Here is a 13,329-nt window from a genome sequence, read left to right as displayed (position 1 = left end):
TCAGATTACTTGACTGGCATTCAAGTTATAAGCATGCACACTTATTTGATTTGGTCATCACTTAAATTGCAGAATTGTTAAAGAAAATTCAATTTGAGCACCTGGTGGTTTAACATTTATTTCAAATTCAAAAGGCTCACATAAGGTGGCTCCACAATGCCCTTGAAACAATGACTTGACTCCCATAGTCTCAGCATTAAGACACACTGAGTCAGGCTGCTTACCTTCATAGCATGATTCCATTACTTCAGCTTATGATCCGCTCTGAAAAACAGTTCTATTTCCCTTCCAAATATTTACATTACCCCAGTATTAGCAGAAATTCAGTTTTGATGTTACTCCACAAAGGCGTATTTATCTTCTCTAATATATCAGACTGTTAAGTGCACTTCTCTGAATTCCTTCCAATTTAATCTGCTAATATTATATCCAGAGAAGTGCAGAAGATCTCAGTACAAGGGGATATTATTGCCTTGCAGCAGGACCAACACTCCACATCTATCTCTTGCTAGTCTGACAGATGCTACACATCTTCATTTCAGAGCACCTAATTCTGCTTTGTATTAGGAGAAAAGCAAGCTGAAATTAGAGCGGCCAAAATTATCATGTCACAAGTTGAGATCTTCCAGTTGTGCTCAACTTCCATCATTCCACAGGTAAGACTCATCCCAGAGGTTCTCCAACTTGTACCTGCATTCCCTCCAAGCCCCCACATACAATACACAGATAAAACATGTTATTCTTGTGAAATGCATGTATAAGAACTCAGAGCTAGCAGCATTACAGAGTGTCACTAATCTTATTATCAGTACTTAGTAACAGTAGCTAAATAAAAAATGAATAGTTTCAGAAGTTAATCACTGGACCTTTCATATTCTGAATTAAATGAATACATGCTAACAGCTAACTGAATCAGTCTTCAGCTTAATTATTTTATAACGCAGAGGATTACCTTTACTCTAGAAAGCAACCTTCCATCCCAGAGCTTCTCATCCTTACAGAGAAAGAAGTGCACAAGATAGCCTTATGCACCTGCCTGCTCCTCTGCTCTGTTCATGGAAAGCTAGTGTTAAACACAAAGAAAACATGTTAAAATCTCTCAAATTAACGATGGTATTTGTCTTCCTGCTTTTGGAAGGAAGCTCTCCATTCATCCCACAAAGGCTAGGAATATAATTACAACAGGTCTGCAATGCTTACGTTCTGCTTCCCACCAAAACCCCTTCTGATCTCTATGGTGTTCCCCATTACCTCTGTGTACTGAGAGAACTGCTTTATAAAGCCCCATTAATCCAGTTATTTTAACAATTCTTGAGCAACACTGAGATAACTCATAGCCCTACTTTTAATAACATCAATAGCACCTTGAAATTAATGGAACAGGTCCAATCCCTAACCTACTGTTTTGCACTCTACGAGAATTTTATCACTGCCCGAGTTCTTCCTTTCTTTACAGTCCCTATGGGTAAGAATGGTTCTTTTATCAGAGCTGAGAATCTAAAGAATAAGGAATCCTGCACCAGTCACAGGGGATCTGTACCTGCTTTACTTAAGAAAGCAAAAGATAACCTAAATTATGGAGGAGTCACATCATAGTGTTGTTATAGTTATTATAATGAGTATGTTATTACAAAAGTGGACATTAAACATTAAACCCAAGGTTTTGCTTTCAAATATTTTCTGGTTTCCCTTTAAGTAAATCCCCTGCTAATTAACAAAGGACAAACACTTACAGAACTAGTAACACAACATCAGAATTACAGACCAGCTGCTTTCTAGTCAATATACAGCATCCCAATTTTTCATTTTTCACTATCCATTTTTCATTATCTTCCCCCTGTGGTTTAAGGACTGAACTGCACAGTCTGCTCAGTACTTAACTCTTGCACTGACAGCATTATTAGATTTTCACACGCCCTCTCTGTGAAGCCGCCCTTGCAGCATGCCCAAAGCTAGCTGTTTTCCTTATGTGCTTCAGAAGACCTACGTGCCACGCAGACCTGAGCTGACAGCAAGCCTTCAGTGACGAACCAACAAGTACTGTTACTCACACACAGCTTCACTTCTGGAATGCTCCCCATTGCCAGTAAGCAGGACTGGCAATCTCCCCTCACAAAACCTGGTTATCCATCCAGCAACTCAGAATTCCCAGAGACAAAGGCTGAGGAGCCCATCTAGCTGCCCTGCCAGCCTCTGCAGGGACTTGTGGCCCAGAGCACCTCATTTTGAGAACTATGACAAACAGTCCCCAATACAGCAACATATTATTAACACTGAACGTATTATTTCACATGTTACACATAAAATGGTTCTTTTAAGCTACTGAAAAAGAACAGCCTAACAAAGCTTTAACAGTTTCACCCATGCCTACCAGTTCCAACAGCCTTACCTTCAGCCAATTCAGTTACCCGAATGCCTGTGCATCCAAAGCAGACTGCTCACCTCATGGGAACAAGCATACGGATCAGAGTACAAGCAGTAGCACGGGGCATGGAGCTAGGCAGCACGTTACAGATAAGTTTTCCAAAACTAAGCAACGTCTTTCCTACATGACCAAACTGCAATCTGAGCAATAAGCAGAGAGGGGTTGGAGAAAAAATAAAAACGTAAGGTATTGGTCACAACACCTTAAAAAGCTGCTCACATATGCCTCGCTCTAATGTATTTTAGTTTACAGTTTGTTATTTGGTATAGAAGCATCTCCTAAGACATCCAATATTTTGAAGTCAGAAGACACCAAAATCCACGAGCTGACGCATGCTGTGTAATTTCTTACTTCCATACCCCAAAAGGAGGCCTAGCACTTTTTCCACTACTGGGTGTTTCGTTACTAAGAAAAACGCTGGAATTATTTTAGAACCAGAAACATGATGAGATTCCAAGCAAAACAGACATTTAGCTAGAACTCTGTGTTCAGTGACTTCTCCTGTCTCATGACCTGAACGTATATATTTCAGACACCACAATGAAAGATCAAGCAGTACACAGAAAGAGAACAGAGGGAGAGATTTCAGGTATTCTTGAGAAACTATGACACAGCTATTTTTGATTCCTAAGCAACTACATACCCTACATTAAAAATAGTACAGAACCTCCTCTGTCAGTTCAATTACTGAAAATCAGGAGGGGTTTACAAGCAGTTCCCAAATTGATTAATTACCCAGCACAATCCAAGCTACGTCTTCAGAATACTCTCTGTGGTCGCTATAGTTCCTTTCTTCATTGGGGAATGAAATTGGTTCACGTGCTCTGAATAATCTAATCCCTGCTCCCAATACAGTAACAAATGAAGGGGAAAAACCTGCCTCATGAACTAGAAAAATATTTACAGGCCACGTTACTCTAGCAGGAAGCTTTTGGGGGCTGTTTGGTAGTATTAGACAGAATACAAAGCAAAAAAAAAAAAACAAAAACAACAAACATCCTTACCTACAATAACTCGAGACAATAACCAGGTTAGTGCAATGCCTTTTCTCAACCCTATGATGAAATTTTAAGAAAGGTAGCATGGGAAAAAATGAAGTCGAAATACCTAATGCTAAAATACCGTGCAGATAAACAAAGAGCATAACAGGCATCCACAGCTATGTAAGCATTACAAAAAAGGAAAGGCCAGCAAAAATCAGATGGAAGTATTAGATAATAATAATGCTAATCTACTGTCGTACCAATGCCAGAAGTACTCGTACATCCAAAACATTTATTCTATTTCATAAAAAGATATAAGGGTTCTTTACCCTGCATTCTTCTAAGGAAATCAACAGCAAAACAATCCTCGCATTCGTTAACTTCAGTTACTCAAACTAGATGCATTTTAACATTAAATAAACACATCAATTTGCTCAGATGTAAGAATACAGAGGTGTGCTAGCACAGTTTATTCTCATAGCATTAGAGACCAACTAAGCCCTAATTCAGAATAAACATTTCCTCAATTAAGCAACCCATCTAAGACAATTCACTACATACAATTCAACAAAACGACTGCAAAACACGATGCTTCTAAAAACATTCATCTTTAAATCAGCAATCTTAAAACAAGCAGGCCCTGATCACATACCGTCAGGGTTTTTTGGATACATTTCCTTCATTAATCTCCCTCAGCAGCAGCAGCAGCATCACTCACTCTTCTGTCCTTTTCCTCCTAAAACACGTCCCCTGAGATAGAGTCTCTTCACCGCGATTTTACCAGCGTTTCTGAGGTCTCTCCACCACATCCCTACGCGCAGGAGGCAGCAGAAATCTCTGCATTTCTCACAATCTATGGCTGCAAAGGAGGCTGGTAGGCAAAGCAACTACATCGTAACCGAAACGCTGACTTCTATTATCTGCTGCACCACACACACTGCATCAATGGCCAGAATTCATAACAGCAATCACAATGACACGTAAAATCTATATAAAAGGCATGCATTACTCACTGGGTTTTATTCTTTAGCTTCTTCAGCATGTAATTCTTTATGCTCTACAATGCAGTAGGTATGAAATGAAACATTTTCCCTTTATTCCACTGATGCCGCTGTTTGAATACCATTAGACACCAAGGACAATAGGCAGGATCAGCTCGGACATTAAGAGCAAATATTTAATGGAAGACTGGTTCCCCTCGTCTCTCCCTTTCACATCTCTGCCTCATGTATCCAGGCACGGGTGGTACTGGCTCCCTTGGGAGGCTGTAGCTAGCAGCTGAGGCACAGACTAAAACATGGCATGGATGTCAAGGAGCTGATGTCACAAAAACAAGTATTTCTCTGATAAAACCAGCAATGCTGTTAGGGAAGTCTGACAAATCAATAGGAACCGTTCAGCTAAACGTGCTTTGTTCTACAACGTGCTGCAGCACCAAGAGGAATAAATCAGATCAAGATGTGTCGGTATAAATAAGCTGAGACTACAATAATTAGCAAAGCTGCCAATCAGAAACATGCGTGCATCAGGACGGCCCTCGCTTACGAGCACAGACAAGAAATAAACATTTCAGAAACAGCCCTGTTTAACACTGATGCCAAAATGATAGCTCGCTTATACTCCACAAGTATTTTTAAATGTAGCAGACTGGTGGAGAAGTCCCCCATTTTTATCAGGGAACTCCAGGACCGACCAAGGACTGAGGCTCAGCAGCTGCCAGGAACGCCTCTGAGCCGCATCCAGCGCCTGCTAAGGGCTGCAGGCACTGCAGAAGCTCTGCCACCACCCGCCAGCAGCACTGCCATTCCCAGCCAGGGATGCCCTGCCTCACTGAAGGTAGGTGCTGTTTCTACAGCAGCAGCTGTACATCCATAGGAGGAGCTAAGCCAAGGAGGGGGGAACAATTCAGGAGCAAAAGAAACAGAGACTGTACAAATCTAACTGCAGATTCTTCAGAGTCATTCCACATGCAGACAGCATCACAACAATAAAAAAGGGGCTTCCAGCACAGAAAGAACTTCTCCTACACCACGTGACTGAAATTTCAGTGGTATTTGCATTCCTTATTTTATTAATGGATTACATGTGTTTATTTCAGGCATTACAGGCTGGCACAATCTCAAAGCCACATCAGTTTCACAAAGTTTGTGGACGGCCAGCAATTTTATTACTAGATTTCAACATAAACACAAAATACTCAGTAGACATTTCTACACTCTTACTCCAAAGGATTGTTCTGAAGCAACTGGAAAGACAACTGCAATTCCACTCAATATCTGCAATTCAGAAGGTCACAACACGACCAGGTGCAGTTACCCCATAACCTAATGCAAACAGGTTTGAACAATATATTACAAACAAAATGACTTAGCAGTTCAATAATGCTCCTTAGAAGAAGTTTTATTCCAAACTATCTGCAGCTCTGTAACACACAGAACATGTACTCACTGACTGCTAGTTTAAGTAGAAGCCATTCTGGACAGTGACTAATTAACTGTTCAGTTACCCCTGGAAGTGCCTTGAGACAAACTTAGAAGCTCCTTCTATAGTGTAAGCAGGATGCTCTGGAAAGGGATTTCTTACAAGTGTAACTATATCATAAAACCAATAAAAGAACAGTTTGAAACATGCTGTACATTTCTAAGCAAAGGACACTGAGCCATGTTAAGTTCCCAGTTCCCATTAAGCACAGAGCAAACAGCTGAGCACAAAGTCATATTTTTTAATCGGGTATTTTGCTTAGGTGTACTTCTGGAGCATGAAAAGTTAAAGTACTACTGAGATCATCTACTTCCCTTGCATGGCCTTTAAACAGACAGTATCACCTGAACCAGGAGCATTTCCATACAGCCCAAGAGCAAAGCAGATCTTTGCTGTACATGTGTAAGTAATAAGCAGTAATGCTGAGTGCATTAGCATACTCTAAATTAGCACCAGCACAGCTTAACAGCTCTGCTGTAAAAACAGTTTGAAAATATTTACAACCAGGCCACAATAACAGATTTCCACGTAGGTCCCACGGATGCAAAGAAGCAACAGGCTCTGAATTCATCCCTTAATTGAGAAACCAGACCACAAATCACTTATCAAGTACATCCTAGAGAACAGCCAACAGTTCAACGTGACCTGAAAACCCTACAGATGGAGCATGCAGGTCACCTGTGCCATGCTAATTGATGCTTCTCTAGCTCATCTCGTGGCTTGCAATAATTAAAAATATCTACAAATCAGTATCAAAAACACTTTTCTTCTAAATATCCACATCTCTAACAAGAACATTAAATCACAACAAACTTCATTATGCTGCATGATTTGTACAGACATCTCTCCTGTTAGCTTACTCTTTTTTGATAGCAGAGTGTTTTTCCCTTCCATTCTTAGCCATGGAGATCAAACAAGGGATTGAAGGTTTGTCCTCCTGTGCACATTGACACTTTCCCAGCTCAGAGTTCAAGCTATAACACTTCCAGGTCCCAGAATAAAGCAGTGTTCCTTTCTTGGAAGCGTGCTGAGAGAACATTTAAACCTACAGAATTAAAATCACTCCTTCCAGAACAACGATGAAGCTAAACCTGAAAATATTTTCCCATGTTTCCAACCTGTTAATCTAAATTGGAAAGTGCCAGCATGGTTAAGCCTACACATTCTTAACATGCAGTAAAATAGAACTGCACAGTCCTCACTTAAAATTTAACTCATGGGCAGCAAGTACAGAAATTAAGTCACGTTCACCTGTGCATTCAGCAGAGTGTGATATAACAAAAACTGGCCACCCATTCTTTTGGTCAAAACTTGAGCACAACTAATAGAAAACCACTCAGCTAACAGTTAAGGCACAGAAGAGCATTAAACAATGCACAGAAACTCCAGGTAGAAGAAAATAGTGTATTAAACATCAACAAATGCTTGCCTGGTCAACCTAAAGGCCACTGATATCTTTTCCTTCTGTAAGATTGAAACATCTCACAAAAAAATATTTTTTGAACATTTCTCTTCAGCACAGAAAACAGTTATTTTCTCTAATTGGCGTAACAAGTACAGCAGATACTGCAGTGCACGTTTACCTTTTTCTACTAGATTAGACATCTATACTAATCATCTACTCAACTTGTCTGTTTTTCGCACTCAACCTTTAGATCACTGCAGTTTAAATGTACAAGTTCACACCATGTAATATCTCTGCATTTATTCCACCTTACTCCCTCTAAATTTCAGTAAGAGCTGTCAACAGAACTATCATTGGTACGCTGGTATTACTTCTCTAACTGAAAATATCATTCATGGCCACTGAGCACAGCACTGCACATTTTTACTTGGTCTGTCAGTGCAGACCCTGGTCAGCTCTGTGCACTGCTCGTCCCAGGATGGATTATTTACCTCCCCTTGTATCTTCCAAATATGGAACAGCAAAGGTCCTCCAGCCCTTCAGAAGGCTTTCACCCCAAGCGACCATCACCTGTTAACTCTGTCATCCATTTTGCACATTCTTCTCTCAGCATTTACAAAGATGTTGACTAACAAACTGATTAATTTCCTCCACAACAAAAAGTGATTACATAGCTACTTAATCATTTCATCCCTGTGCAGATTAAGTCACTGAAATACAAGTAGACCACATGAAATACACCTCCTTCCTCTGGAGGTTTATCCACCTTCTAAAGGACTTCAATAACTAAATAAACCTTTTGCAAAAAATAAAAATAATAAAAAATACTGCATTTCACTCTTAAGTACATCAATTTGTTTTCCTGAAAGTTAAGAAACAAAAGAAATGCAAAAGCAAGGACCACATTAAATCCTGGCTTCTTTTCCTCCCAGCTACTAGAAACCAGTGTTAGTCCTTAGAAACATTACGATACTACTGTAAAATTGCTCTAGTAATGTTAAGATATTGAACAAATACAAGAACATAAATACACCTTATGAAAAGCTTTCAAAATTTTTTTTTTTTGTACAGTTGACAAAATACAAGCTCGAATTTGACAACATTCTGGTACTCACTGTCTTCTCCTGGGCAAGGCATGCCGGGTTTCTCTGGAATACTTGGGAAAACTAGAAAAAAACATTAAGTCTTTAAGTGGAAAGATTCTCAGCAGTGCTATTCACCTGACTTTTGAAAACATTTACTCAAAACCAAAACTTTGACAGCCATTAAGTAGCATTCCTTCATAAAACACAATCACAAAGCACTGCCCACATCTACAGATCTGGGCTTCAGAACTCCAAGCCCGCTCCACTGTGCCAGCTTTGAACTCCACAGCCAACAGAACACTTCAGCCTTACAGCACCAAAGCACAGGGTACCCCAGGAACATACAGAAGAATGCTATTTGACAGGCAGAAGTCGTTCTAATCTCACATTTCTGAAGCTGTTATGTTTACCAACAAATAAATACAAGGTCTCAAACTCTATAATACTTACCATGAATGATCAGCCCTTCCTCTCTGTTCTGGCAATACAAACGGAAGGCTTCTTCCAATTCCATCTGAGATGAGATGGTACATGGGTCACCTGGGGAGAAAAGCGAGACGTGCAAATTTATGACTGAAATACAGAGTAGGCTACTTCAGTCAGTGCCAGCCCATGGACTGCTTTTCTGTCAGTAATTTGAAATTAATCAGGCACTTTGATCACATACAGAACATAAGAACAATTTCTTCTCCTCCTATTTTCACCCCAACTAAGCAGACAGAAGCACACTGTGCTGGTCCAATACAAGTGAGTCGATGCTTGAACATCTTAACATGTGGCAGAGAAAAAAAATATCACTTTGGAGTGCCCTGAAAATGTTAAATTTACCTTTTGTTATCCGGCCTGTCACGTTACTGCAGTGTACAAAGCTGAGGTAGAACAACACAGCTCAGGCTATAAAGGTGCACGCAGATTTGAGACTCTTTTGTTAGACTTAGAGAAGCAATCTATGACTGAATTGTAACAAATAAATACAGGTGGAAGTTATGAATACATACTTCTGGCCTTTCCTATGAATGTTTTCCGCACCCACACACTTCATTAGTGCAGAACAAGCTTTTAAATCCACTTAGAAAGGCAACAGCAACACATTAGCCTCAACTGCATACCCAAATAGCCTAATAATTAACAAAACAAGAAAGTAAACTAAATTGAGACATAAGCATTACAGAACACTGAAGCCTCAGCTCAAGCACTGTATCTTGTCCACATCTTACATAAGGAAAATACGTGGGAGCACAAGTATTCACACCATCATACAGGAGTACACTTAATGGACACTAAGGCATCAAACCAAGCTTTACAAGAAGAAAAGCAACTGTGGATGACAGTAATTAATCAAAAGCAAGTTTGTGACAATTTAGTGACAAGAATGAGCAGGAAGATTTTTCTCCTGTAAAAAAATTCTTTGTGCTCACAGCCCCCAGCTGCACCCTCCAAGAAAAAACCCAACCCACAGATCAAGTAATACAAATACTGCAACAGTAGCACCAGCAAAAACCCACCCTCAACAAAACCCCATCTTCTGTGCTACCTGAATCTCCCTGACATTAGCTATCATGCAGTTCAACAAGCTACACACACGCAATATCCTGTGGGCACTTATCAAGTTAGTTTTTATTAGACTGCTGCACACAGCAATGAAACAAACTGAAATCAGTATGGCTGTCTGTATCTTTTTTGTCAGTCCTAAGATGAATCTGAGTGCCAGTGCAATTGTATAACCACCAGGCAGCTGTTTACAACCTACTGGCTAAGAGATCCAACCATAAAAGTTACAGCTGCGTCACACCTGAGAGTCATAAGCAGGTATCTGAGTTACTAAAAAAGCAAGCAGGTAGCAAAGGCACACAATGCCAAGCACTTCCATCCCGCTCCTACTCACAGCAACCAGAAGGCTCTATCTAACTTAAGGCCATAGAGAGATGCCACATTGTGCAGCAAGGAGAAATACTGAAAACCATCTCACATCACCAGGAGATTTCAGAGCCTACAGGAAGGGTAAAGAAAAGGTAAATTTCTCACAACTTTTTTTTTAAAAAAAAAAAAAAAAAAAAAAAAAAAAAAACACAAACGAAACACACTGATAAAATCCTTTACACACAAGAATAACCCAGAGCAGGATCTGCCAACACCAACCTCCCCTGCGGGAAGAAAGAAAGCAACAGAGACTTGCACAACAAATCATTCCTACACAACTTTATGATCTCCATGCTTACACTATTAAAAGCTTATACTTACAAAAGCTTACACTATTTCTGCCCACACAGAAAGTTTTTCCCCCGTGTTTTCTTTTTCTGGACATGTCATCTTACATACACTAAGACTTTTCCTCACACCAGACTGGTGAACCAGTTCATTTCTGACAAATTCAAGTCATTTTATTTCATGCTTGGTCAGTAGATGATCTTAGAGGTCTTTTCCAACCTTAATGATTCTCTGACTGTGCTTTACACCAACGGGATACTAACGGTCCAGGACAGCCACAGAACAAAATCACTTATAATGGGAATTTTCAACACCCATCTTGCACAAAACAAAGAAATCCAGAAGATAATATCAGAAGACTGTTTTTAAAACTGCATGACTTCTCAAAGGCCCGCTCCAGAGGCAAATCACAACAATTCAGAAGATACAAGTCACCTTGCTGAATGGAGAATTCTGAGGGATATGGCATCAGTACCACAAATGTCTGAAGTTCATGTGTACCTTGGCATTCAGTATCCAAGCATGTAACAGTAAAATATTCAAGTTCAACAGAGCCTTCACTTTGTAGAACTGAATCCAGTTGTAGTACAATCCTGACATTGAGTCACATTTTACATGCAATCAGCAGGGGACGTAACCCTGTTTTATAAAGCAGTTTAAATAAAAGCAACCCCACAACATGAATGGCTTTTATTTAAGTTTGTTCAATGCTCCTGTTTGTACCATAACACACCAAAAAAAGGAGAATTACCAAGTAGTATTTCAGTACACTACCTTCATCATCAATCCACTTGAGGGTAATTGGCTGCTCCTGTTGCAGATTACACATCTCACGCACTTCATCACAAAGCTCATCATAGCTTATGGATGCATCCAAGTTAGTGATCAGGATGTCTCTGCATGACATGAAATCAAACTCTTGTCAGACTTATCTGCATAACACTGTGTGCTCCAACAATTCCATCTACGGATTTCAATCTGCAACACCACGCTACACAATCAGCGTTCTTCATCTGAAATGCTGCCACTAACATACATGAGCAACGATAAATTAAGTAAACTGACAGAATGCAATGAGAAGCACACACGTTTCCCTTCTTCTGCTATCTATGTATACATCTATACTGCACGATGGTATGAAGGGCCACACCCAGAAACACACATACCTGCAGCCCTGCGACCTCAGAGATAGACTGAACATTGTGCTCTGTAACTTCCTCGTGCTTAGATTTATTGGATTTCTAAGTGATACCACCATTTACTATTGCTTGCTGTCGTTATATAACTTAACATGCTATCAATTTCTATAAAATTCTTTTAGCAGCCACCCAAATGAACTCAGACCTAATTCTGAAGTCGTTCAGCTTTGGGCTTGATGTGGAAGAGGCCACATCTCCACACTGCTCTAGAATTCTACACTCAGAACGCTGAGTTACTTGGCATTGACCTGGTAAGTAAATTCAACAAGAAAGCACCTCATTTTCAATTAGGTTTGGTGGAATTACTTTCATAATTATATTTAATTAGAAGCCCTTTCTTACACTACAGTATTAAAAACCACAGTGGCAACATTTGCTTATTTGAGGAGGAAAACATCAGAGAAGATTACTGAGGCTACTGCTATCACGTGCCAGTAATTTCAAGCTAAACACTTCAAGTCCGAAGATTTACTTCAACCAAACATTTAACTCCTCAAATGACTTAAAACTTTCGCTTTAGAGAAAAACAAGGCAGATCAAAGCAACGTTAACTCACATGGTCCTCGTAGTGGCAGTAAATCAATTAAGTTAAATCTGTCTGAAAAACCAAATTTCATGCTGAAGCAATAAGTAAGGCTTCCTGACTCTGTCAACAAGTGACTGAAGCCATAAGGACCATGACTTGATTTACTGTCTCAAATCAGAGCTGCCAAAATAAGCGCTGCAGAGATAACGGAAGCAGCTGTGTGTTAACATCCCATTGCATTACCCAAACTGCTGGGAGGGGAAATAAGGGGAAGCAGATATCACAAATAAAAGGCAGACTAACAGATAACATGGAAAAGTTTACAGCTGGTGTTTATCCACCACAGGAATACACATTTGCTTAATCTTCAGGTGTTTAATTCAGTACAAACAGATCCTCAAGCAGCTTGTAGAGGTTCATCTGACTCCACTGTTAGCATCAGAAGCAATTAAGATTAACTTTTCATATTTATCTAAATAATTCCAGTAACTTTACACCACTCATGCACGTTTTCCCCAATTCAAGGCCAAGCTATCAGCTCCTTCCTCCAACCAACACACTGCAGGAATCTGGATGGTATTTTAATCACTCTACTTAATTACCAGACATAAACTACAGGACACCAGAGTTATTCTGTTACCAGATCAGACCGCAGACAGGAGTCAAAGTCTGGGAGGATACAACAGACAGAAAACACCCAGACTCACCCACTGTAGTGCGCTTTTACCCTGATGATGTCTTTGTTCAAATTGCCTTTCGAGCCCATCCTGCTGGGCATGGTCCGCGTTCAGCACACCGCCTGAGGTCACAGACGCTCTTTCAGCACACGAAGCTCTCGGTCCCGGAGCTCCGCAGGTGATGGCGCAGCTGTGCGCAGCAGGCACGGTCAGCACAGCGGCAGCCCCGCACGCAAACAGGACGATGTGAAACGCTCCGAGCGCGGCGCTCACGCCGATTTGAGGCTATTTTTTTTTCCCCCAGCCCGCTGCTCCGTTCTGACAGGAGGCAGCGCACACA

General features: G+C 40.4%; 1 protein-coding gene across 1 annotated transcript in view; it reads right to left on the bottom strand.

The window, feature by feature from the left end:
- Positions 1-13,090, bottom strand: part of PRKCZ (protein kinase C zeta) — a gene marked incomplete at both ends in the record, with an annotated part of 39,053 nt that extends 25,963 nt beyond the window's left edge. Inside the window, 4 exons of the mRNA XM_079545393.1 lie at positions 8,410-8,460; positions 8,830-8,919; positions 11,362-11,483; positions 13,020-13,090. Coding sequence (XP_079401519.1) covers positions 8,410-8,460; positions 8,830-8,919; positions 11,362-11,483; positions 13,020-13,090 — 334 coding nt within the window. The remainder of the gene's footprint in view (positions 1-8,409; positions 8,461-8,829; positions 8,920-11,361; positions 11,484-13,019) is intronic.
- Between the last annotated feature and the right edge of the window lie 239 nt (positions 13,091-13,329).

This window comes from Tetrao urogallus (genome assembly GCF_951394365.1).
Source record: "Tetrao urogallus genome assembly, chromosome: 21".
NCBI classification, from domain to species: Eukaryota; Metazoa; Chordata; class Aves; order Galliformes; family Phasianidae; genus Tetrao; species Tetrao urogallus.
The sequence above is the reverse complement of the archived record's forward strand: the minus strand, read 5'-3'. Positions and strand labels throughout refer to the sequence as shown.